The following is a 27,378-nucleotide window of genomic DNA, read 5'->3' on the forward strand; positions in this document are numbered from 1 at the left end:
ATAAGGCTCTGGTCAGACCACATTTAGAAAATTGTGAACAATTTTGGGCCCCGTATTTCAGGAAGGATGTTCTGGCCCTGGAGAGGGTCCAGAGGAGGTTCATGAGAACGATCCCAGGAATGAAAGGCTTAACATATGAGGAACGTTTGAGGACTCTGGGTCTATACTCGATGGAGTTTAGAAGGATGAGGGGGGATCTGATTGAAACTTACAGAATACTGAGAGGCCTGGATAAAGTGGACGTGGGGAAGATGTTTCCATTAGTAGGAGAGACTAGGACCTGAGGGCACAGCCTCAGAGTAAAGGGAAGAGTGATGAGGAGAAACTTCTTTAGCCAGAGAGTGATGAATCTATGGAATTCATTGCCACAGAAGGCTGTGGAGGCCAGGTCATTGAGTGTATTTAAGACCGAGATAGATAGGTTCTTGATTGGTAAGGGGATCAAAGGTTACGGGGAGAAGGCAGGAGAATGGGGTTGAGAAACTTATCAGCCGTGATTGATTGGCGGAGCAGACTCAATGGGCCGAATGGCCTGATTTCTGCTCCTATTTCTTATGGTCTTATATTACAAATTGGCTAACAGTTAGAGACCATAATAAGGAATAACAGAAGTGAAGGATGAGAAACTTTTATGGTAATGTGGAGCAGTATAGGAACATAGGAAGTAACAGGAACAGGAAGAGGCCATTCAACCTCTCACTATTCAATTAGATCATGTCTGACCTGTATCTATCTGTCTTAGTTTTCTAATTCTCTAATATACTTGCCTAAAAAAATTGATCAATCTCAGTTTTCAATTGATCCCCAGCCTTGGCAGCTTCTTGAGGGAGAGAGTTCCAGGTTTCCACCACCCTTTGTTTGAAGAAGTGACTCCTGACATCACCCCTGAATGGGTGAGGTCTAATTATAAGGTTATGCCTCACTGTTCTGGACTTTTCTTCCAGAGGAAATCGTTTCTCTTCATCTACCCTATTAACTCCTTTAATCAGCTGAAACACCTCAGTTAGAATCGCCCCTTTGTCTTTTATACTCGAGGGAACACAAGCCTTGTCAACATGGATTTACAAAAGACAGATCTTGCTTGACTGCTTTGATGATTGGAGTTCAACAACGGCCATCGACAAAGGAGGTTCGGTTTGAGAGGGGAGCTGACGCATGCACACTTTCAAAAGACAAATTATTGAGAAGATTAATAGTCACGGTCTTTAAGCTGAAGTGGAAACATGGGCCAGAATTTTACACTCCCCATCATCCCCCCCCAACCCCACCCCAGGGGATTTATAGGTGGGTTTGGGAGGGGGGAGCATGAAATTACAGGGATGGGCTTCCCTCCAGCTTCACGCCTGCCCCAACTGCATTGTAATTTTATGCTGGGGGAGGAAGCCTGCCCTTGCCCAATTTGAGGTCATTAAGTGGCCAATTAATGGCAACTTAAGGGCTGTTTCGCTCAATTTTTAAGCTGGGGGGATGATTGAATCTCCATGGGGGAAGGCCAGGAATAAAGGAAGTTTGATCTCAGACAGGAAGGGGAAGGGGGGTGGGGTTCCTCCATCAGAAGCCCTCTTCTGACTGGGGGAGCCCTCCCTCTAAGGCTTGGTGAACTCTGGACCTTCCTCAACACCCCCCCAAGCCTATCCCCCGAAACCCCGATCACCCTCCTCGTGAGCCCCCAGGCCTTCCCCACCCTCCCCGTCCTGGGACTCCTGACACTTGCCTGGGTCTCTGGCTCCCGGGACTTAGTCTCAGGCAGCTCTGTGAAGTTCCTCTTCCGGCCACTGCAGCGCTGTTGCTACAGGGACTGGTGACCTGCTGGCCAATTAACCCTCCAAGGCAGGACTTCCTCCTGAGTGAGGGGTGGAAGTCGCGCCCATTGCCGATCAATGCTCATTTGAGCATAAAATGGCTACGGGGCAGCCGGAGTTAGCGGGGATGTGTTCCCTGCCAACTTTTCGGAGAGCCGAATCCCCACCATCCTAAATTTTAGGCAATGGTTAAGGGCATAGCTAATGAGCTGAAAGCAAAGAGGATCATGTTTCTCAAATTGGTGGGACATAGCTAGTAACGTTGCCTGGGTGGCTGTGCCGATGTCTTTCAATTGCTGCATATTAAATAATTTGCATAGAGAAATGATGCAAACTATATTCTAGATAGCTGATGATACTAAATCAAGGGCACATGGCAAGCTATGAGGAAAAATGCATGAGGATATGAGAGTTAGAGGCAGGTCAAGGTAGAGCACAGATAAGGGGCAAGCTTAAGAAGTAAGAACAGGAGGAGGCCATTCGGCCCCTCGAGCCTGCTCCGCCATTCAACAATATCATGGTTGATCTTCTACCTCAACCCCACCTTCCCGCACTCTCCCCATCCCATAATTCCCTTAGTACCCTAAAAACTATTGATTTCTGTCTTGAATATACTCAGTCACTGAGCACCCACAGCTCTCAGGAGCAGGCAATTCCAAAATATTCACAGTTCTTTGAGTGAAGAAATTTCTCCTCCTCTCAGTTCTAAATAATGGTCGACCCCTTATTCTGAGACTGTAACCCTATGTTCTTGCTTCCCCAGCATGGGGTAACAACCTCTCAGCATCTGAACTAGGGCCTTAAACCTAAACAAAGGAAACTACAAAGGAATGGGGCATGAGTTGCCTAAGATAGATTGGGGAACTTCATTGACAGACACGATGGTGTATAGACAATGGCTAATATTTAAGGAACGAATGTATGCATTGCAACTGTTATACATTCCTTTCTGGCGCAAAAACACAACAGGAAAAGCTGCCCAACCATGGCTAATAAAATAAATTAAGGATAGCATTAGATCCAAAGAGCAGTCATATAAAGTTACTAGAAAAAGTAACAAGCCTGAGGATTGGAGGCAGTTTAGAATTCAGCAAAGGAGGACCAAGAGATTGATTAGGAGGGGAAAAATAGAGTGTGAGAGTAAATTTGTAAGGAACATAAAAGTGGACTGTAAAAGCTTCTACAAGTATGTAAAAAGATAAAAGATTAGTGAAGACAAATATAGGTCCCTTACAGTCTGAAGCAGGAGAATTTATAATAGCGAACAAGGAAACGGCAGAGCAGTTAAACAAATGCTTTAGTCTGTCTTCACGGAGGAAGACACAAATAGCTTCCCAGAAATGCTAGGAACCAAGGGTCTAGTGAGAAGGAGGAATTGAAGGAAATTAGTATTAGTAAAAAAATAGTACTGGAGAAATTAATGGGACTGAAATCCGACAAATCCCTAGGCCTGATCACCTTCATGTCAGGGTACTAAAGGAGATGGCCATGGAAATAGTGGATGTGTTGGTTGTCATCTTACAAAATTCTGTAGATTCTGGAACAGTCCTGACATATTGGAGGGTGGCAAATGTAATCCCGTTATTTAAAAAAGGAGGGAGGGAGAAAACAGTGAATTACGGGCCAGTTAGCCTAACATTAGTAGAAGGGAAAATGTTAGCGTCTATTATAAAGGATGCGATAACAGGACACTTAGAAAAAATCATCAGGATTAGACAAAGTCAACCTAGAGTTATGAAAAGGAAATCATGTTTGACAAACCTACTGGAGTTTTTTGAGGATGTAACTAGCAGAATAGATAAGGGAGAACCAGTGGATGTGGTGTATTTAGATTTTCAGAAAGCTTTTGATAAAGTCCCACATGAGAGGTTAGTGCACAAAATTAAAGCACATGGGATTGGGGGTAATACATTGACATGGATTGAGAATTGGTTAGCAATCGGAAAACAGAGAGTAGGAATAAACGGGTCTTTTTCAGATTGGCAGGCAGTGACTAGTGGGATATCGCAGTGATCAGTGCTTGGTTCCCAGCTATTCACAATATATATCAATGATTTGGATGAGGAAGCCAAATGTAATATTTCCAAGTTTGCTGATGACACAAAATTAGTTGGGAATCTGAGCAATGAGGAGGGTGTTAAGAGGCTTCAAGGCAATTTAGACAGGTTGAGTGAGTGGGCAAATACATGGCAGAAGCAATAAAATGTGGATAAGTATGTAGTTATCCACTTCGATAGGAATAACAGAATGGCAGAGTATTATTTAAATGGTGATAGATTGGGAAATGTTGATGTACAAAGGGACCTGGATGTTCTTGTACACCAATCACTGAAAGCAAGCATGCAGGTGCAGCAAGCAGTTAAGAAGGCAAATGGTATGTTGACCTTCATTGCGAGAGGACTTGAGTACAGAAGCAAGGATGTCTCACTCAGCTGTACAGGGCCTTAGTGAGACCATACCTGGAGTACTGTGTGCAACTTTGGCCTCCTAATTCAAGAAAGGATATACTTGTCATAGAGGGAATGCAGCAAAGGTTCACCAGACTGATTCCTGGGAAGGCAGGATTGTCGTATGAGGAGAAATTGGGTTGACAAGGCCTGTATTTCATTGGAGTTTAGAAGAATGAGAGGGGATCTCTTTGAAATGTATAAAATTCTGACAGGGATAAACAGACTGGATGCAGGGATGATATTTCCTCTAGCTGGGTGGGGTGGGGGGGGGCATGGTCTAGAACAAGGGATCACAGTCTCAGGATACGGGGTAGGCTACTTAGGACTAAGATGAGGAGAAACTTCTTCACTCAGAGGGTGGTGAATATATAGAATTCTCTACCACAGGAGGCTGTGGAGGCCAAGTCACTGAATATATTTAAGAAGGAAATAGATAGATTTCTGGACTCTAAAGGCCTCAAGGGGTATGGGGAGAGAGGGGGAGTATGGTGTTGAGATAGAGGATCAGCCATGATCATATTGAATGGACGAGCAGGCTCGAAGGGAAGATTGACCTACTCCTGCTCCTATTTTCCATGTTTCTATGTTTCATAGATGATTGAACTTAGTGACTTCCAAACTTCATCGGTATCAACGCTGGCATTTCTTGCTAAGCCTTTGGTGGGTAGCACTTGCTTGAGAGCCAGTGTGATGAGTTGGTAATCAGCATTGTTTCTCCTACTGGCGATGTTGATGCATGGTGGGCTGAGGTGTTCAGAGCTGTGAAACTTTCAGTGTTGCACCTTCACTCCGTTGACAAGTGAGGGGGGTCAGTGTCCCAATCTGCACCATGTAGGTGCGGGTGTGGAGAATGCTGGGCAGATCGTGTCTTCTCGTGATAATCAGGTCAAATTAGTGCCAATGGCCAGATCGTGGATGATGCGATGATACCTTGAGGCGATGCTTTCCCTGGAAGAAAGTATTGATGATGCAGAGTTCATTCAGGGCACAAAACTCAAGATTGCATTCTCAAGATGGAAGATGATTGCAAACCTAAAGATTTTCTGTATGGTGAGGTGGCTGGAGCTAGACGACGAGTAGAGCACCCAAAGTTCCGTTTCAAGGACGCTCGCAAGCATGACATGAAGGCCTGAAACATTCATTCTCGCGCCTGGGAAACACGAGCTGACGACAGTGGAGAATGGCGACATCACCTGCAGGCTGGCGTGTGCCAACATGATGACCTGCGGCTGGAGCGGCTTGGCAAGAGGGAGCAGCAGCAAAAGCAATTACCCACAATGACATCTGATAACCATTTCCCATACGGCACTTGTGACAGAACCTGCCTCTCACGCATCGGTTACTTCAGCCATTAGTACAAGCTATTCCCGCCTCCAATGCGTTTGCCAATGGGTTCGATTTACTGCATGTCCGCCATCTTATACACAAGCAGAAGGATGCCAACCATAAAGGTATAATGGGAAATCTGTAGGAGACATTGATTAGACCACAGCTGACGTATGTTTTCATTTTGGGCAATCCTAGAGAAAGGATATTGGAATCGTGAGCACAATATAGCATGGCTTTACTAGGATAGAATTGGGTAACATTTATGGGACATTAAATCCAGAAGTGTATTCACTGGAGTAGAAAGTTAACTTCTAAATTGAAGTCTTCAAAATATTGAATGAAATCGAGAGGGTTAATAGTTAATGATTATTTTCAATGGCCGATGAATGAGTAACCAGGATACCATGAGCTCAGGATTAGTCATACATAAATGAGGAAGTTAGGTGGATCTTTTTCATGCAAATGATAATTAGCCATTTTGTAAGTGGATGTTGAGATGAGGCAATCATAATGTTTAGCAGGGAATTGCATAACCACTTGAAAAAAAATAACTTATATTTACATAGTGCTCTTATCCTGCCCTCAGATATCCTCTCCATTAGCAATGGATTACTTTTTAAAGTTTGTCAAAATTGTGTAGGCAATTGTAATTCCCAATTTGCATACAAGGCCCCACAAATGGCAAGTGAATAAATGAGCAACTCATTTACATTTTGGTGGTATTGGCTGGGTGAGGAATGCTAACTAAGAAATCAGGAGAACACAATGTTAGTTTTCAAATAATGTCATGGAATCTGAGCAGATTTAGTATCCATCTGAGTGTCAGTGCCTCCAAAGGCATAATATTTTTATTATTCCTTGCTAATAGAGAACTTGAATATTGCTGAAAAGAGAGAAATGTGTTACCGAAGCTTTTCATTTTGCACACATCGGGACAAATACAAGAATGCCAAATTTCAAAACATCACAACAATTTATACTACAGGAGAAAAGAGTGCTGATTGGTTGGAAAGTCGTCTCTGATTGGCCGGGGCTTTGCCATGGAGAAAACAATGGGGAACAATAGGCTCCCCAAGCTCCTGGGCAATTCAAAGAAGGCTCAAGGCTTGAACGTATTCCATTAGTTTGCAGAGAATGGGTCCCTGCATTTGAATGTATGTCACTTGTAAGCATAACAGTAGCATATGTCAAAGCGTAAACACACAATTGTGCAATGTTGTGTATGAATTTCAGTGCCAGTGCAATGCCAGGTATATAGGTTGTATGCACCAGTGATTGGCTGATCAAATCAAACTGCATGTTCCTGTAGTTATCCATAATAAGCAGAACACAGACTGTACTCAACCAATCCAAAACAAAATGCCTACTGTTATATGTGATTCAGCAATTGGATAGCACTGGTTGGACAACCCTGAGTGTGCCAATAATTACAATAACATCCAATTTAAGATAATCACTCAAGTTTGTTACATGACTCATTTACACTTGCTAGAAACAACATACATTCATCCACAGGGACCCGTTCTCTGCAAACAAAAGGAATATGTTCAAACCTTGCACATTTTTTGAATTATCCAGGAGTCTGGGGAGCCTATAGTTCTCCATTGCGTTCTCCATGGGAATGCCTCGGTCAATCAGAGTTGCTTTGCCTATCAATCAATATCCTTTTCTCCTGCAGTGTAAACGGTTGTGTTCCTTTGAAATTTGGCAGTGTTGTGTTTGTCCTGATGAGTACAAGATAAACAACTTTGACAACATGGTTGAAGGGTCATGAGGACTCGAAATGTCAAGTCTTTTTTTCTCTGCTGATGCTGCCAGACCTGCTGAGTTTTTCCAGGTAACTCTGTTTTTGTTTTGGATTTCCAGTATCCGCAGTTTTTTGTTTTTTGACAACATGTCTGTTTTTTCAGCAATATTTTTATTGTTATTCATTCACAGGATGTGGGTATCACTGGTAAGGCCCGTATTTATGCACCAGGGTTAGGATGCAACCCTCAAAGTTTTTTCATTCAAAACAGAAATGCTATCCTCGTATCAATGTCAACCATATTGCAAACTCAGATAAAAACCAACAGTTCCTCAGCTTGATTGAACATGTGCCTTCCTGCATTCCCACATGGACTGCAGAAGCAAAATGGAGGAAACTTTGATACACCATTTGCAATACTGCACTGTCAACATAGGGGAAGCAAAAGTGGAAAAAATACTGACAGACTCGAGGCTAACCTCATTGTGATGGAACCTGCCCTTGAAGCCAAGAGGTCTGCTCTCATTAATCACAAGAGAGATTTGAGTGATTAGACTCTGAATGCACTAAAAGCCACTCAAAGTAAAATCTAACAGACGGCTAGGCAATGCACCAAAGACTATTGGTTACAACCTACCAGAATATCCAGATGCCCTTCGCCACAGGGAATGCCAGGGGCATGTGTGAAGGGATCACAAAGGCAAAAGGCCCAGCAGCAAAGAAAATGACTCCATTGAAAACAAAGGCAGGGGAGGTCATCACCGACTGCAATAAACAGTTGGAGAGATGGGTGGGACACTGTATTGAGTTGTACTCTTGGAAGAATACTGTCACTGAGGAAGCTTTAGACATCATAGAAAGCCTGTCTGCCATGGCAGAGCTGGATATTGAACCCACAGTAGAGGAGCGTAGCAAAGCTATTGACTCACTCGCCATGGGCAAAGCTCCAGCTGCTGATGCTATACCACCCAAACTCATCAAGCAATGGGAAACCAGAACTTCTACAGCACCTGCACCAACTTCTCTGTCTCTGCTGGAGGGAAGGGGCGGTGCATCTGGATATATGTGAGGCAAAGATTATGACCCTGTGTAAGAATGAGGGCGATCACAGCGATGACAACAACCATCAAGGCATCTTCCTGCTGAGCATCATGGGAAAAGTATTTGCCCACCTTCCCCTTGTCAGATTGCAGATCCTAGTTGAACACGCCTACCCCGAATCCAATGGAAAATCTACAATTAAATCGGGCAGCTGCAAGAGAAATGCCGTGGCCACAAAATATTGCTTTCATCGATCTCACCAAGGCATTCGACCATGTGAGCAAAGACAGTATGTTTAAGCTGCTGGAGAAAATTGGCTGCCCACTGAAGCAGCTCAATGTGATCTCTTTCCAGGACAACATGATGGGTAAGGACAGCTATGATGAGGCAACATCGAAACTATTTGAGATCCTCAATGGGGTCAAACGGGGTTGTGTTCTGGCACCAACGGTCTTTGGTACATTCTTTGCAGTGCTGCTGTCATGTGCCTTCAGGTCATCTACAGAGGATGTCTACTTACATAGAAGAATTGACGGAAATTTGTTCAGCCTTGCTCGCCTGAAATCCAAGGCAAAGATGCGGCAAGTCTTCATCGGAGAATTGCTCGACGCTGACATAGCCACACTAGCGTTTCATACTGAGGGACACCATCAGCAGCAAATAGACAGACTCTGTCTCACCCCTGTAAAGAGTTTGGTTTGACCATCAGCATCAGGAAGACAAATGTCATGGCCCAGGAAGTTGCCATACCACCATCTATCAACATTGACAATGTTACACTGGAGGTTGTTGATAGCTTCACATATCTGACCTCCACAATCACCAGCAATCTGTCATTTGATGCTGAAATCGGCACACACATCATGAAAGTTGCAGCTGTTATGTCCAAGCTGAGCAAGAGAGTGTGAAAGAACAACAAGCTCACTGAGAACATCAACCTGTGAGGTCACCAAGCCTGCATCCTCAGCGAACTCCTCTGTGGTGGTGAGAACTGGACAACATATTCTAGGCAGGAGGAAAGGCTGGACAGTCTCCATCTTCAGTGTGTCAGATGTATCGTCAGCGTCACTTGGCAGGACAAGGACACCAAACCTGAGATCCTGGAGGGTGCTAACTCCGTCAGCGAATACTCATTGTTTACCCAATGACATCTGTGCTGGCTTGGCCACTTTCATCGGATGGACGAACCCAAAGACACAAAGGTACAGTGAACTGACCGCTGGGTCGTGACCTTCTGGCGTCCATACCCTCGCTACAAGGTCACCTGTAAGTGAGATATGAAGATGGTGGACGTTGACGCTGACAACTGGGAAACAGTCACTGGCGGCTGTGATCTCTGGAGGCTGGCTTTTTAGAAGGACATTGGAAGATGCGAGCAGGAACAAAAAGCTCACTGTCCAAGAAAAGGACCCAAAGAAAACAGAGACCAGCGAGTCATTCACCTTCTCAGCCTGCTGTTTTCCCCTGCAACAAATGTGGTAAAAGCTGTCATGCCCGAGTGTGGCTCCTTAGTCACACTAGGTGATGCTTACCACAGAACTGATCACCATGCACAAACCATCGTCTTATGAGATGGAAGTTTGCCATTGTGTTCCTTATTGGTTTCTCTCTCTCTCTCTCTCTCTTTTTCTCTCCCTTAATCCAATACTCTTTTTATTTCTTTTTCTGTATCCAATGTGACTCCAATCTAATTGCCCTTGAGAAGATGCTGGTGAGCTGCCTTCTTGAAAGTAACTGAGTAGCTTGCTCTTCCCTTTCAGAGGGCAGTTAAGAGTTAACCACATTACCGTGGGCTTGGAGTCACATGGAGACCAGACAGGTTAAGGACGGCATGTTTCCTTCCCTAAAGGACATCAGTGAACCAGATGGCTTTCTATGACAAAACAATAGTTAAGTGGCCACCATTACTGGCACCAGGGCCGGAATTCATGCTCTGCCCAATTGCAGATTGGCAGGTGGACTTGGGAGGGGGGATTAATTTGAGCCCAGTGGCAGTGGTTGCCTACCAATTCTCACCCAGCCCCATGGGTATTATATCCTTGGCAGGGGAGGCGTTTGGTGACCTGCTCGCTTGTGGGCCACTTGAAACCCTTAGCGGTCAATTAATGGCCGCTGAAGGGCCTCCTCCTGTTTCCTCTGGGGTTTTACCTGTGGTGGGGAAGGCCAGCCCTAAGTGTCCAGGACGCAGGTGAGATCTGATGGCTGGGCTATGGCGTGCCTTCTGACTGGACACCCTGTGCCCATTGGAGGTCTTACTTACCTGTAAGTCCGGGCTCCTGGCACCTCTCCCTTGGGGACTGACTGCAATATTAGGTTTAAGCCATGCAGCAGTTTGTTACAAGGAAGTGGGTTAATCCATGATCATAATTTGCTACAAGCTGCTGGCCATTTTACGCCACTCCAGCAGGATCTCGTCATCAAGGTCCCTGTGAGTTTCAGGAAATTGCTGGATTTGTGCTGATTTATATGAATTAAACTTTTGTCCCATTTTGTGACAATGCTCCTGCATAGCCTCTCCACTCCAGAAAGGGCACAATTAAAACTATGAAGTCCCATACCTGGAGGCAGTAAATTGAATTGTTCCCAGTAGTTTTTCCAATTTAACATTTTTAAATTTAAGGTTTTTTTCTTGCTTTTCCTTATTGACTTCTCCCTCCCTCTCTCTCTCTCTCTCTCTTAAATCCAATACTCCATTTCTTTCCTTGTATCCAATTTGACTCCGATCTACCTGATTCCCTTCTCTGCTCTCAATCTTTAAATTTAATAGGAGATAGACTCTTGGTCCAGTCATTCATCAAGCACCAAGACGCTCCATTGACTCTCATTATCAGCTGACCTTTACTACAGTCCATGATGCAGAATTAATTGGAGCTGAAGGGTGAGAAAAGCTTCCAATCCATGGAGCTCTGGGAAATACTGGAGCATTCTATTTTAGAGTTACATCTTTTTGAAGTGTAAATGGAAAAAAACAAGGCTTTGCTTTCATAGTTCAGTGCAATTTGGGCCTTAATTTACACTTAAACTTCATACAGCCTGGGAGTAATACTTTGATATGAAATGCTATTGATGGACACACCGACTTCTCCACAGCTGTCAACATGTTGCAGATCAGAAGATGTACTGAATAGTCAGGTTTCCTTGGTTACATATTATAGTTGTGAGGTACTAATGGAACAGCTCACAACACTGAATGTAAAGGATTTGTTATTTTAAAATGGGTAAGAAACCTTTGCGGTAAACATGATGTAGTTTTTACTGAAATATCAATTTCCCTTCCAGCTTTATGAGCAATGTATTTTAATTAGCAAAAATATTAAAGAGTTTGGGGAGTGCTTCCCATTTCTGGCAGGAGTTTTGCTTGGTCCCTGGTCTGTGCTGTAACTGGAGATTCCAATAAATCTGTGTTTTTCTCTTCAATGATATTCTCAGGAAGACAGATATATAAACTCACAGTCTTTCTTTCTTCCTTCCTTCTGTCATTATCTTGTGAGCAGCTCATCTGCTGCTGAAACCCTCATTCATGGTTTGTTACCTCCAGACTTGGCTATTCTAATGCACTGCTGGATGGTCTCCTACATTCTACCCTCCATGTCTTAATTCACACCAATTCCTGTTCCCCTATCACCCCTGTGATCGCTGACCTGCATTTGCTCCCGATCAAGCAATGTCTTGATTTTAAAACTCTGATCCTTGTTTTCAAATCCCTCTCTGGCCTTGCCCTCCTCCCCATCCCTGTAATCTCCTCCAGCCCCACCACCCTCCGAGGTATCTGCACTCTTCTAATTCCGGGCTTCTTGAACATCTCCGGTTTTAAACTCTCCACCATTGGTGGCCACACATTCAATTGCCCAGGCCCCAAGTGCAGGAGTACCCTCCTTACACCTCTCCGCGTGTCTATCTTCCTGCTGCTGAATGTGCGTTTTGCTTTCTGGGATTTAGAGAAGATAACAGGGGATAAAATGGTATTGCTGGTGCCAAATCAGTGCTGCATTTTACCATTTATCCTCAGCTTCTACTACCCTGTCCTCTGTTCTTCCACTAAAGACTATCAGTAGATCACATGGCAAATCTGGGAATCACAGAATTTTAGAATGGTTACAGCACACAAGGAGGCCATTGGAGGCCATTCAGCTCATCATGTTTGTGCTGGCCCTTTGAAGGAGCCATTCATCACGTGCCACTCCTCTCCTTTTGCCCGTAGACCTGCATTTTTTTCCTTTTCCGATAGCTTACCAATTCTCTTTTGAAAGCTTCAATTGACCCTGCCTCCAGATTCTCAGGCAGTGCATTACAGATACTCAGCACTTGCTCCAAGAAAAACATTTTTCCTCATGTCTCCATTGTTTCTTTTGCCAATGGCCTTAAATCTGTGTCCTCTGGTTCTTGATCCTTCCACCAATGGGAACCGTTTCTCACTATTCATCTGTCCAGACCCCTCATCATTTCGAATGCCTCAACAAATCTCCTCTCAACCTTCTCTTCTCTGAGGAGAACAATCCCAACTTTGCCAATCTTTCTATGCAACTCAAGTTCCTCATCCCTGGAACCATTCTCGTGAGTCTTTCCTACACTCTCTCTAATGCCTTCACATCCTTCCTAAAGTCTAGTGCCCAGAACTAGATGCAATACTCCAGCTGAGGCTGAACTAGCCTTTTATACAGGTTTAAAATAACTACCTTGCTTTTTGTACTCAATGCCCCTATTAATAAAGTATAGAATGCTGTATGCTTTATTAACCACTCTTTTAACTAGTCCTATGTACACACCTAGTCCTATATATACACCCTGCTCCTGCACTTCCTTAATTATATCCTTCATTTTATACTGTCTTTCTAGTGTCCTTCCCACCAAAATGAATCACTTCACATTTCTCTACATTGAATTTCATTGCCACTTGTCTGCCCATTCCACTAACCTGTCTATGTCCTTTTGACGTTCTACCCTATCCTCCCCGTGGTTCAAAATACTTCCAAATTCCACATCATCTGCACATTTTGAAATTGTGCCTTGTATTCCAAGACCTAACTTATTAATGTATTTCATGAAGAGCAAGAGTCCTAACCCTGACTCCTGGGGAACTCCATTATAAACCTTCCTCCCTCTAAAAAACTACTCTCTGTTTCCCGTCACTCAACCAATTTTGTATCCATGTCCTCACTTTCCCTTTTATTCCATGAGCACTAACTTTGCTCAGAAGCCTCTTTTGTGGCACTTTATCAAATGCCTTTTGGAAGTCATGTACACCACATCAACAGTATTACCCTCATCGACCCTCCCTGTTATCTCACCAAAAAACTCCAACAAGTTGGTTAAACATAATTTTCCCTTAACAAATCCGTGCTGGCTTTCCTTAATTAACACACATTTGCCCAAGTGGCTATTAATTCTGTCCCGAATTATCATTCCTAGAAGCTTCCCCACCACTGAGGTTAAACTGACCGGTCTGTGGTTTCTGGTCTTCTCTATACAGCCCTTTTTGAACAAAGGTGTGACATTTGCAATTCTTCAGTCCTCTGGCACAACCTCAGTCTGAGGAAAGCTGGAAAATTATGGTCAGTGCCTTCACAACTTTCACACTCCCGGTTCCCTCAGTGTCCTTGAACATGTCTCATCGGACCCTGGCGCCTTATCAGCTTGAAGTGCAGGCAGCCTGTCCGACATCTCCTCCATACCAATTTTAAAGTCAAGTGTCTGAATTGCCTCCTCCTTCGCCACGACCTGCGCAACATCACCTTCCTTGGTAGAGGCAGATGCAAAGTATTCGCTTGGTACCTCAGCCACGCCCCCGACTCCCCGGGCAGAATTTTTTGCCGCCCTGTGGGCGGGTGTGTGCCTGACCTGAACGGGTGTCAAATAGTGTGTGATAACGTTTAGTTTGCCGTGCGCTCTCCTGATCTTCTGGGTGGCGTGCATGCGTGAGAGGCTGCTGCCCGCCCGCCGACAATTAAGAGGCCTGTTAAGGCCCTTCGGTAATTACTTAAGCTTCATTGTTTCACTGCCCGCTCAACCGTTCAGTTGGGTGGGAGAATAGGCCAGGAGGCCTTGGCATTTTTACTAAAACCTCATCCACGGGCAGGATGAGGTTTCCAGTGCTTAGTGAAAAAAAAACACAATAAATAGTTTTTAACACCCTTTTTCACATGACTGAGTCACATGCGGGGAAGTGCTTGTCTCATACGTTAGAAGTTTATTTTTTGAACTTAAAAGTCCGTCGGTTCCCTAAGGCAGCTCTGTGCTTTCAGGGAGCTGTTAGGGCGCGCTACCCCCTCCCCCCCACCCCCACGCCTGCGCAGGGCTTTTGCGCTGGCCCTCCTCCCGCCCCCCCACCCCAGCAGCGCTGAGTCACTTTCACAGCCTCTCCCAGGACCGCCCACCGCACCCGCCCGATGAGGGAAAATTTCTGCCCCATGTGTTAATCCCTTTGTCGGTCCCCAATCAGCCCCTTTCCCCCTTTTACTATTTAAATGCCATCTAATGGCAAAAACGTTTGCGTTTTTGCCCCCGACAAATGCGTTTTCAATGTTTATTTCATGAATTAGGGAGTAAATAAACATTTTCCTTCAGAAGTACTTAGTTGGCTGTGAACCACTTTTGGGATATCCTGAGGTGGGTGAAAGGCGCTATATAAATGCAAGTTACTTCTATCTTTAAATGGGGTGCAATCTTTTGGATGAACACTTGAGAAGCAGGCAGCATGGAGCTTAGCTATAGAGCATCTCTTTAACTGGTGCAAGAGAGAGGAAAACAACAATCATATACCGCCTTTAACCACCAAAGCGATGGTCTCTTTAAGCTAGGTGGGTGCGTGGCCCTCTGACAACCCTGAATGCAGATGTGCGAGTCCAACATTCCTTCTAAGCTGTGTATTTGTGAGGCTGTGCAGCCAGCTTAAAGGGACCGCATAGTGCAACAAACAGGCCGTAAACAACAAGGAAGAATGAGAGGGAATGTTAGCCCCAAAGTGCTTCGTGGGAGCGCAATCAGCCAAAAACTGACACCGAGCCAAAGGGGCAGACATTGGGACAGGTTACCAAAAGCATAGTGACCACCTCATGGGTGCCTCTTTTGCGTTCAGGAGCGACTCAGAGGAGGAGAGGGATGTGGAGAGGATTGGGGCGGGAATTCCAGGGCTTAGCGTCAAATTTTATCTGATCATGTTCCTGGGAAACACCTTGGGATATTTTAATAGGATATAGATGCTGAAGGCAAGGCTGTCATTGGCAGGGCGAATGAAGCAGGGGGGTATCCAAAGAAAAGGGTTAAATGGAATCACTGATTTGATGCTCAGTAAAAACAAATGTTTCTTGTTTCCTTTTTTTTCTATCCTGCCCCCTCCAGACTGCCCAGACAGTGCTGGTCGTGATTGTTGTCTTCTGCATTTCCTGGCTGCCGAATCACGTGATCAACCTGTGGACCGAGTTTGGTAGCTTCCCGCTCACCGACGCCTCCTTTGCCTTCAGGATAGCCGCGCACTGCCTGGCCTACAGCAACTCCTCCGTCAACCCCATCATTTACGCCTTCCTGTCGGAAAATTTCCGCAAGACCTACCAGCAAGTGTTCAACTGCAAAGTCCACACCACCTCACCTCCGAACGACGCCAAGGAATATCAAACGCGGTCCGACGTTGTGCCATCCACTAGCTGCACCAACGTGTGAGCGGTAAAACCGGGTGCGGCGCAGCCAGTGAGATGGTAATGTTGCAATATCCACCACACATGCGTTTTATGTTAGCACAAAGAGGCTATTGACTTAATAGAGCCAAAGGCAGCATATTTTTCTGGGGTGTGGCATTAGGTATTGAGGAACAGGCATGAAGTTGTGACAGTGTACAGGAAGACATTAGGCACAGCATGCGAGTATGACTCAGAACAAATTTTACCCTGCATTGTCAAAAGTGTACCCACAGGAAGAGAAGAGGACACATGCTTAATAGGGCAGTCTCAGTAAACTGAGAGTACATTCGCCAACACTTTGCATTACATAGAAATTCAAGGGAAAGGGGACGCTGTAGTATTCAGCACAGTAGCTGCAACCTTCTCAGTATTTATTTTTGTGTATGTCCTTAGATTGGAGCACTAACCTGTGATTGCCTGCATGTATGTAAGGCTTTCAGTATTACCCACCTGCAAGGTCCCTGCATCTTTGCCAATGAGCAATGGAGCAGGGCATTGACATCTCCAAATGCAGGCAAATCCAATGCAAATGTTCCGGTTGTTTCTCTTTGCCCTCCTTACTTGTCATCTTTACCAATTCCTAGCCCCCCCCGCCATCACCAGCCATTTTCCTTCCCTCCTTTCTGACCATGGCTTTGTGGGTCAATTTAAGACATATGGATCAGAACGATCCCAGGTTCAATCTCAGCTCTGCCACCCTCTAGCCGATCCCATGGCCCCTTTGGCTATCATTCTTAAACTCGATGATGAGGCGTGCAGGAGGCTGGCCAAAGGTTAGGCCCCCAAGGCCCCATGTCCCGATTCCTACTCAGTGACAGTGCAACTGAGATCAGAATTGGGTACAAATTTTGAACGTGAATGTGAATCCTGGAAAAATGCCATGAATCATCCGTGTGCAGCACACCGAGACAAAAGAAGGATTATAGTTATAGAATCATACAGCACAGAAGGAGGTCATTTGGCCCATTGTGTCTGTGCTGACTCTTTAAAAGGTCTATTCAATTAGCCCCACTCCCTTTACTCTAACCCCATACGGTTGCAAATTTTTTATTTTCAAGTGTATTTGTGATGTTATTTTCCTTTTCCAGTACATGTGTAATAGTATTTCAGGCTGGAATAGAAAGCATTATTACTCCAGTTAATGAAGCGATTTTTCATTTTAATAGAATTTTTCCATCTTTGCAAATCAACATCACAAGAATCCAGGTTATCTGGTCATTGTCACTTTGCTATTTGTGGCAGTTCGCTGTGACAAATTAGCTGTGACCTCTCCTACATTGCAACAGTGACCACACTTCGAAGAATACTTCATTGGCTATAAATCACACTGGGATGTCCTGTGGTTGTGAAAAGTGCGATATCAACGCCAGTTTTTTTCAGGTCTTTCTTTCCATTTTGCTCCAACATTCCTATTTCCTCCTCCTCCATTTCGATTCCACACTGAATCATCTAATCGGGCGATGGAGAGTCACGTTTGCTTTCCAGTTGCTGTGGGAGGGTGAGGTGATTGATGGACATGTCAGGTGACCAATGGCAGGGGCTTGGGGGGGTGGGTAGGTGGTCATGTGATGAAACCTCCAGGATACGTCAAGACAGAGTTGGCAATCCTACGAAGAGAGATAGTCCTAGTTTCATCCCAGGGTTCCAATTCAATGGTGCCAAAAAAAAATTGGTTAGGAATGTCAACACAACCAAAGGAAATTATTTAGACAGTCTCTCCCAAACTAATGCTGGCTTTAGGTATACATAAGAATGTTAAACTCAAAATGGGAACTGAAGGGTGGGTAGACATTGCCCTCATTTCACCAAACTTCCTTTTAGGAATAAGTTTCGCATTCCTATAGCAAATTTCATGACACTGGACATCCTGAAGCAGTTTAACAGGCTAAGGAGTAAGGAGTCCTGCAACAAATGAACTTTTTCTGATTAACTTTATTCATTCTTTAATGGATGTGGGCATCACTGGCAAGGCCAGTATTTGTTGCTCATCACTAATTGCCATGAACTGAGTGGCTTGCGAGACCATTTCAGAGGGCAGTTAAGAACCAACCACATTGCTGAGGGCCTGGAGTCACATGTAGGTCAGACTAGCTAGAGATGGCAGATTTCCTTCCCTAAAGGACATTAGTGAACCAGATGAGTTTTCACGATAATCGATGAAGTTTTCATGGTTACTGAGACTAGCTTTCAATTACAGATTTTATTAACTGAATTTAAATCCCACCAGCTGCCGTGGTGGGATTTAAACCCTTGTCCCCAGAGCACAAGCCTTTGGTTTACTAGCCCAGTGACATTGTCACTCCACCAGCCTCTCCCCTTAAATTTTGCTTTGGGTCCTGTTCCTTGAAATCCAGTAAGCTTTAAGGAGAAACTAACCACAGTTCCTATTCCAGCACCAAAGCTTACTTTGGTACCATGCTGTAAGTTTCAATAGATCCAGCCTAGAGAGGTGCCGATCAAACATAAATGAGCTCTGGGGGCCAGTAAGATTGTGCCCTTCGAAACATCTGGATACATTGGACATCAGTGAAAGGTTACAGCGCAGAAGGTGGCCTTTTGGCCCATTGTGTCTGTGCTGGCTCTGGCTCTCTAAGAGAGTAACTGACCTAGTACCATTCACCTGCCTTCTCCCTGCAGCCCTGCACAATCTGCCTTTTTGGATGACACGATTTCCTCTTGAAAGCCTCGATTGAACCTGCCTCCACTAAACTCCTTGGCAGTTCATTCCAGATCCTAACCACCGGCTGCGTGAACATGGTTTTTCTCATGTCTCCATTGCATCTTTACCAATTACCTTAAATCTGTGCCCTCAAGTTCTCGATCCTTCCACCATTGGGAACAGTTTCTCCTGATCGATTCTGTCCAGACCCCTCATGATTTTGAATACTTCTTTCAAATCTCCTTTTGGCCTTCTCTCCTCCAAGGAAAACAGTCCCAACTTCTCCAATCTATCTAACGTGGCACCCAACTTCTCTACTGTGGCAAAGACAACATCGCAGCTGTCACGCTGCAGAGCTGCATGGTAGAATTAGACCAACCATTCCAGATTTCACATGATTGTCCTGTGTCCTGGGAGGCATATTGCTAGGATTCTCTTCTTCCCATATATCAGACCGTAAAGTGTAGTGCAAGTGCAGTACGCTCCCGGCTGATGGACCTGAAGGCTTGCCAGCGACCCCTGCAACCCCCCTGCCACTCCCAACCTCCCCCCCTACCACCCCCCACTGCGACCCCCCACCCCCCACCCTCTCAGCCAGCAGCACCCATAGAGGTCGTGCTGAAGTGTGCCTTAATATTTTTCCCCAACAGTTGATCACCCTGAATTAGACAGAAGTATGAATTGTTCCATTTAAGATTGCCAGGCCACCCTATGACTGGAGACCTCCCAATTATGCTTGGCAGAGGCAGGGGCAAAGCCCAAATGTTGTGACAAACAGCCAAAGGGCACAGCAGCAGCTGAGTAAAATGAATAATCATGCCAGAAAAGGCCGTGTTTCACTAAACCAAGTAGGTGGGATAATTAAACCTGCCGCAAAGGGTTCCCTTTCACCCTGTTCAATCACATACTGAATCAATCGACTGTTGATATAAGAGCACAGCATACCGGCTTCCAGTTCTTCAAGCTTTGCCTCGCTGTGCATTTCTGTGTTCTTAATAATGGAATGCACTCTTCTAATCTATTCATTAAAGCACAGTACTGCGGAGAGTTATACGGTGTAGTTGCAAGAGACTTGCAGGTACAGGTATTGATATGATGCACTGATGAGCACCCTGATGAAACATTGAGCAAGTGATTCTGTCCCATTCCCTGCAGAAGTCACAGTTTGCACCTGGTGGCCACTCATCTCATCATGCACAGCAAGGAACGTTTTCTCATGGCACGTTTTTACAGAGGCAGCAGGTCTCTTTCATCTGCCACAAGCTCCTGTGTGCTGACTTTTCCCAGACAGGAAGAAACTCAGCTTGAGCAACAGCATAATGAGGAAATCTAGGAAGTTGGCCAGGGTTAATGGTGTGTATATGGTGCAACCAAGCAGTCTTGTTCTGTCACACTTACAGCAGGGTGTTGGACAAGAGGACTATCTTGATCAGAATCTTTAATAGTGCATTTAATTCTCCCCTTCACTCCCACTCTGTTCTCTCTGTCATTGGTCTGCTGCACTGTTTTGATGAAGTCCAACATGAGCTGAAGAAACAGCGCCTTATCTTTCGATGAGTCACTTTACAGTTTTCCGGACTCAACAACAAGTTCAACAATTTCAGGTTGGAAACTCTGCCCTTTTTTTGAATGGCATTTGTTGGTAATGATCCTACTTTTCCCACTTACACCTCCTCCAGAGCCAAGTTCTGTTTCTTTACTTCTTCCATCACCACCCCATTTTGCCTTGCACCATCACCCCTATTGTCATTTAATCAGCCTTATCCTCCATCCTATCAGAGATCTTCCGTTTTGTTCTTCTTCCCTCTTCCCCTACCTTTGTGCTTGCGTAAGACTTGGGGTCACTGCACTGCTGGTGGATCACACTCCTCCATCTCCTCCTGTCAGCTGCCCTGCCCTCATCTGATCCCTCTGCGTTTAAGTCTCTCGCCGTCACATCTTCCCATCTGGCCTGAGTCCTTCCTCTTCTCCTTGTTCCTGGCAGTCCCATCTCCACCACTTGCCTCACCACATGTCCTCTCTCCCTCCTCACCAGATGACCATATTATTTCAATCTCTTCTCAGCTACTTTCTTCGATGCTCCCACAATCTTCACTGGTGCCCTGATGCGCTGGTTCCTGACCTTGTCCTTTCTCATCACTCCAAACATCCATCTCAGCATCTCATTAGTATCCAGTCTTTGTCCCTCTTTTCTTGATGTTGCCCAGGTTTCTGCGCTATGTAACAAGGCTGGCCTTGTAGATTCTTCCTTTGAGTTTCTCTAATTTTCTCCAAGTCATTGACCTGAAACATTAACTCTGTTTCTCTTTCCACAGATGCTGTCTGACCTGCTGAGCATTTCCAGCAATTTCAGTTTTTATTTCAGATTTCCAGCATCTGCTGCATTTTGCTTCTGCATGCTTAACAATGAACAGGGAGACTGAAGTTGCTTTAGGTTGAGAGACAGTTGCGTAGTGCTGGAAACCTCCTGTGGGGTTTTTACCCAATCCATTGTAACTAGGACTGTAACATTGTCAGACCCTCTGACTGATCAGAAACTGGAGGCAGGATTTTCATGTTGGCTTTGGGGTCCTGACATCGGGATCAAATGGGAGTACTGAACTCACACTTGCCCAGAGCTAGACCGGTACAGTCATATTCCCTCCTGTTTGACCGCCTCTGAGCTCACCACGAGAGCTCTCGGCATTGCCGGCAACAATCAGCTCTGGAGCCTCGGCAGTGCCACCGGGGGAGCTAGGCTCTTCTGAGACAAATTGGAGGCCCCTGTACCCATCAATTTTTAAATTTGAATCATTACTTATGCTATCTTCACCTGTTGTCACGTTGACTTTAGTTGAAAGATGCTGATCAAATTAAAGCTTTTAATTCTTCATAATGCCTGAGCATCGACCCTTCTATAATTCATTGACATTGACTTTCTATAGTCTTTTTTTACAGCCACGGTGAAGCCTGTCAGTGGTGGCTTTGTATTATCTGTTGGATCATCCAGTTTCTATGGTAACCTAATAGATATACAACCACAATATTCATTTCTCAGATGCTTCTAATGGGCTCTCTATTATATTATATAGTTATATTCTAAAAGCCAAATCATAATGAATGCTATCTTTTTTCCATTTATTCCTATCTAATGTGCTGAGTTTTTAAACCAATTTTAGTTCAATTTTAGATCGCACAGGGATAAGAGCTCTTAAGGCCACCCTTCTCCTTCTCCCATTTTACTTGGGGTCATTGCAATGCTGGGTGATCACCCTTTTCCATCTCCACCTGTCCTCATTCCTCATTCAATCCCTCTGTGTTTAAGTCTCTCACCACCGCGTCTTCCCTTCTGGTCTGAGTCCTTTCTTTTCTCCTTCTTCCTGACAGTCCCATCTCCATCACTTGCCCACCACATGTCCTCTCTCCCTCCTCACCAGATGACCATATCATTTCAATCTCTTCTCAGCTACTTTCTTCGATGCTCCCACAATCTTCACTGGCACCCTGATGCGTTGGTTCCTGACCTTGTCCTTTCTCATCACTCCAAACATCCATGTCAGCATCTCTTTAGTGTCCAGTCTTTGTCCCTCTTTCCTTGATGTTGACCAGGTTTCTGCACTATGTAACAAGGCCGGTCTCACAACTGTCTTGTAGATTCTTCCTTTCAGTTTCAGTGGTCCTATTCTATCAGATAACACTCTACTGCACTTCTTCCAATTACTCCCACTCTTTTCATCTGTCTGTGTAGCCATATTATGAATACGTTAATAAAGAGAAAGGATTTTCCGGATTTTGGGATGGGCTAATTGGACCTCCCTCTGTGCTGCGTCATTCTGTGATTGGCTTCCTTTGTTTAATTATTCAAGTGCAATTATGTATTTGCTCTTTCAAATTATAACAACACCTTATATTTATATAGCACATTTAATAGGAACAGAGGAACAGGAGAAGGCCATTCAACCCATCGAACCTGCTCTGCCATTCAATATGATCATAGCTGATCGAGCTCTTCAATGCCTTTTACCCACACTATCCCCATAACCCTTTACATTATTGTTAATCAGAAATCTATCAATCGCTACCTTAAACATACTCAATGATTGAGCTTCCACAGCCCTCTGGGGTGGAGAATTCCAAAGATTCACAACCCTCTGAGTAAAGAAATTTCTCCTCACCTCGGTCCTAAGTGGCTCCCCCCCATATTTTGAAATTGTATCCCCTTACGTCTTCCTCACAAGACATACATAATGAAATGTCCCGAGGCATTTCACAGGAGCATTAAAAAACAAAACATGGCACTTGGGGCCTTGGCAACAGAAGGCATTGGGCCACCAATGATGGAGCAACTCAGATTGGAGAGGCACAAGAGGCCAGAATTAGAGGAGTGCAGGTATCTTGAAGGGTTGTGGTGTTGGAGGAGATTACAGAGATAGGGAGGGGCAAGGCCTCGGAGGGATTTGAAAGCAAAGATGGGAACTTTAAGATCAAGATGTTCCTTGACCAGGAGCCAATGTAGTTCAGTGAGCACAGGGGTGATAGGGGAAGGGGACTTGCAGCAAGTTAAGTCACGGGCAGCAGGGTTTTGGATGACCTTAAGCTTATGGAGGGTGAAATGTGGGACAGCAGCCAGGAGCGAGTTGGAATAATCGAGTCTAGAGGTAAATAAGTTGTTATACCTTGTGGTTCACAGAAGTTTAAAATAATCACACTTTTAAACACAAGGGGCAGAATTTTTCTGTCCGCGAGCTGGGGGCGGGGATGATGGGGGAAACCCCCAACATCATCCTGCCCCATTTAAATATTCGGGAAGGCAGGGGGACAGCAAAATCAACTGTCCACCCACCGACCTGTCAATGGCCAATTGAGGCCACTGACTGGGTAGTTAAATCAATTAAAGGCCCTGCCCGTCCAACCTTAAGGCTGGTGGGCAGGCCAGGAGCCCCGGCGGGCTTCTGATAATACACGAAACCCTCATCCACCGGCGGGATGAGGTTTCATGTCGGTTTTAAAAAACTTTAATAACATTTCATAACATTTAGTGTGTGACATTGTCACATGTTAATAATTTTTTATTTTTCTATTTCTAAACTTTCAAATGCTTTCAGCGATCTCCCTGAGGCAGCACTTAGCCTCAGGGAGGTGTGCGCTCTGTCGTGCGCATGCGCCAAAGAGCGCACTCTCGCATTTGGGGAATACCCCCCCACCCCCCCGGCACAGGAAGTGCATAGTGCTTCCCGTCGGGTGGCCCGCCCACTTAAAATGGCGGCGGGGCCCGATTTGGCGGCGGTGGCGATCGACTGCCTGCCCGCCCATCAAGGGCAAAATTCTGCCCAAGTGCTGGAGTTTCATCAAATGTATTTTACAGATTCAACATGTGCTGTGGACTGAAGCACTGAGGTGCGGGTGGTGAATGATGCGGCACTCTGGATACATAGCTAACAAATATGCACGGACATAGAGTTTATGCACATGCATACGTGACGCATGAACATATAGATACTAAATCATTTTATAATCACGTAACAGTATACCAGACGGTGTGGGTGAGGGTTTCAGCAGCAGACCAAGCCGAGACGGGGGTGAAGTCGGGCAATGTTACGGAACTGGAAATAGGCGGGTCTTAGAGATGGCACAAGTATGGGGCTGGAAGCTCATCGCAGAATGAAATGCGACACCAAGGTTGTGACCTGATCTCAGACTGTTGCCAAGGAGAGGGATGGAGTCAGTGGTTAGGGAATGGAGTTTGGAGCAGGGACTGAAAACAATGGATTGGTCTTCCCAATATTTAATTGGAGGGAATTTCTGCTTAGCCCGCACTGTTTGTCGGATAAGCAGCCTGATCATTTACAACAGAGGAGGAGTCGAGAGAGAGGTGATGATGAGGTAGAGTTAGGTGTTGTCAGCGTACATGTGAAAAACTAACGCCATGGCCTGAATTTTTCGCTCGTTGAAGAGTCACACCAAACCCGAACGAGCGTGAAGTGACGCGTGATGATGTCATTGTGCACCCTCGTGATATTTTGGTCAGTGCGCATGCGCGTGGGAGAGTCAGCAGCACACCCCCCCCCGACAATTAAAAGGCCTGTTAAGGCTTTTAAAGTAATAATTAAGTTCAGCTTTTCACTGCCCTTCCAACCTTCTGGTTGGTGGGCAGGCGATAAGGCCAAGCGGCCTTTGGATTTTTTAGGCAGCTCTGTGCCTCGGGGAAGCTTCTTCAGCGCGCACTTGTGTGCGTGCGCGCGAAGTTCCCCGCTGGCCCTCCTCCCGCCCCCTCCCCGCCCCCCGCCCCCCCAACACAGGCAGCGCTGCAGTGCTCATTTCACGGTCCAGCTCCGATTGCGGGCAGCGGTCGGCTTCCCGACCACTCCTGCTCGCTCCTGCTGAACCTGCCCGGCGACGGCAAAATCCTGGCCCATGCCTTGGAATGATGTCACCAACGGGAAGCATGCAGATGAGAAATTAAAAGGGAGCCAAGCATAGATCCTTGGCAACAGCAGAGGTAACGGTGGAGGAGTGGGAAGAGAAGCCATTGTGAGCAATTCTCTGGCTTTGATTAGATAAGTTGGAATAGAACCTGCGGACACCATCAAACTCGGTAGCTCCTCCCGGCCATTCGCTCTGGAAATGTTCAGCCTGAACAAGAATTGACCGTAATTTTAGCACATGTAAATGAAAAAGCACCAAAATTCTTTGTAAATATTTTATTTTGAGAATATGGCAGATGGTAATTGTATCAGTACCATTCATTACACAGTGTGTTATGTGGGAAAACATCAGAGTCCTGGAAAACTTTTCAGGAAGTAGGTTGAGCACATGCTCTTCTTATCTTTAGGTGGCTAATCAGGCCATATGGTCTTGACGGCAATAAAGATTAATTTTTATTATTTTGTTTAACTTTACAGTGACTCAGCCTGGAAGATGATGGGAATTAGTTAACAATCTCACTGTCTCGAATATTAGAATGTTGTTTTGCTGGAGATAAATGAAAATATCAATGTTTAAATACATGTTGTTGTTTATAATGCACAAGTGTTTTATGTTGTGCGTGCCTGCATTAGTGTGAGTATTCTACTTGTCAAGCTAACTGTGCCAGTGTTTTCAATGCTTCAGATGGTAATGCGACCTTTTATCATTCCGAGTTGCAAGCTTGTCCAATTTTATCTAGTGTATCTTTCATGTAGAGGAAAGGACATTCTCTAAGACTAATGACAGTCAGCTCAGATATGAGGTTCACGTATTTTTTAAAAAAATGCACTTTAAACTGCGGATGGTGTTATGTATTTAATTGTCTATTTGATCCACTTTATCCTGGGCATCTCTTGCTTTTTAATTAAAGTTACAGATTCATTATTTATATTTAATTGAGGTGTTCAAAATCACGAAGGGTTTTGATATAGTTAAAAACTAGGATAACACTTCACAGCAGCCAAAGGCTTGGTAACCAGTGGACACAGATTTTAAAGGAATTGGCAGAAGAGCCAGAGAGAAGGTGATGTTTTTACTTACATAGCGAGTTGTTGTGATCTGGAATGCGCTGCCTGAAAAGGCAGTGAAAACAGATTCAATAGGAACCTTCAGAAAGAAATTGGATAAATACCTGAAGGGGAAAGATTTGCAGGGCTCTGGGGAAAGAGCAGGGGAGTGGGACGAATTGGTTAGCCTTTTGAAGTAGAAAATAGTGTCAACCTGGTAGAAGTGGAGGTTGAAGCAGACTTTGACAACCCTGGATTACTGTGACATACCGAAACTATCTTTGTAACCTCAGATATTAAATGTCTTTGCTTATTAATATCTATTGGAACATTTTACATACTGTTTGACATTAAAAAAGCTACTACTGTAATAACCTAAGCATGTTAATAAAAAAGTGCTAGTTGATGATTTTGTAGTCTGTATTCCTTTTTTGTGCTTTGAGCAAAAACTTATATCCACCTGAATGGGATGTTGGTCATGTAAGTGTTAACATAATCAAACTGGATGTCAAGTGAATTCCTAAAAGATATTTATTGAGGTTATGCACAAGAAATTATTAGCAAAAATTGAAGTCACAGAATTGGAGGCAACCTTGTGACTTGGGATGGTTATTCATTGAGAGATAGGAGACACAGGATGGAATTTTATGCTCTTCCCTTAGGTGAGTTTGGAGGTGAGGGGCATTTAATTGGGCTGGAGGGTACAGTGTGAGGACTCCACTGCCTCCAGCCGATTAAGTCCAGGGTGGGAAGGCTCATGGATGGCCTTCATGCCCGCATGCTAATTGTGCCCTTAAGGGGACAATTAATGCCCCCTTAAGACCCTCATCCTGCTGCTGTTATTGAACCATTGGCAAGCTGGGGAATCACCACACTGAGAGCCCAAAAAACAAACCCTGGTGAGTTTGGTTGCTGACTTCCGGAGTTGGGGAGGGGCTCCCTTGTTCGTGGGCACTCAGTGCCTGATTAATTGACCCCATATTGGGAATGGGGGCCCACGGAGAGCCGCCCCCATGCCCTTGCCTCCGACCTCCTTCACCCCTCTCTCGTGACCCCCATCTTGCTCTCCCTCACCAGTGGCCTGGGGTCCATCACTGATCCTGGGCCTCTGATGGGCGCACTACCAGCAGCTGCCAGCACTCCCAGTGGTGCTGCCTGCTATGGGGAGCTTCCAGCATCTGATTGGCTGGCAGCTCTCAAGGGGTGGGATTTCTGCTCATGGGTCC

At 45.1% G+C, this 27,378-nt stretch overlaps 1 protein-coding gene across 1 annotated transcript in view; it reads left to right on the top strand.

The window, feature by feature from the left end:
* galr1a (galanin receptor 1a) overlaps positions 1-25,821 on the top strand; it is a 32,791-nt gene extending 6,970 nt beyond the window's left edge. Inside the window, exons 3-4 of the mRNA XM_041190252.1 lie at positions 15,708-16,060; positions 25,583-25,821. Coding sequence (XP_041046186.1) covers positions 15,708-16,025 — 318 coding nt within the window. The 3' untranslated portion in view covers positions 16,026-16,060; positions 25,583-25,821. The remainder of the gene's footprint in view (positions 1-15,707; positions 16,061-25,582) is intronic.
* Positions 25,822-27,378: the final 1,557 nt, after the last annotated feature.

Source organism: Carcharodon carcharias, chromosome 6, assembly GCF_017639515.1.
Source record: "Carcharodon carcharias isolate sCarCar2 chromosome 6, sCarCar2.pri, whole genome shotgun sequence".
Classification (NCBI taxonomy): domain Eukaryota; kingdom Metazoa; phylum Chordata; class Chondrichthyes; order Lamniformes; family Lamnidae; genus Carcharodon; species Carcharodon carcharias.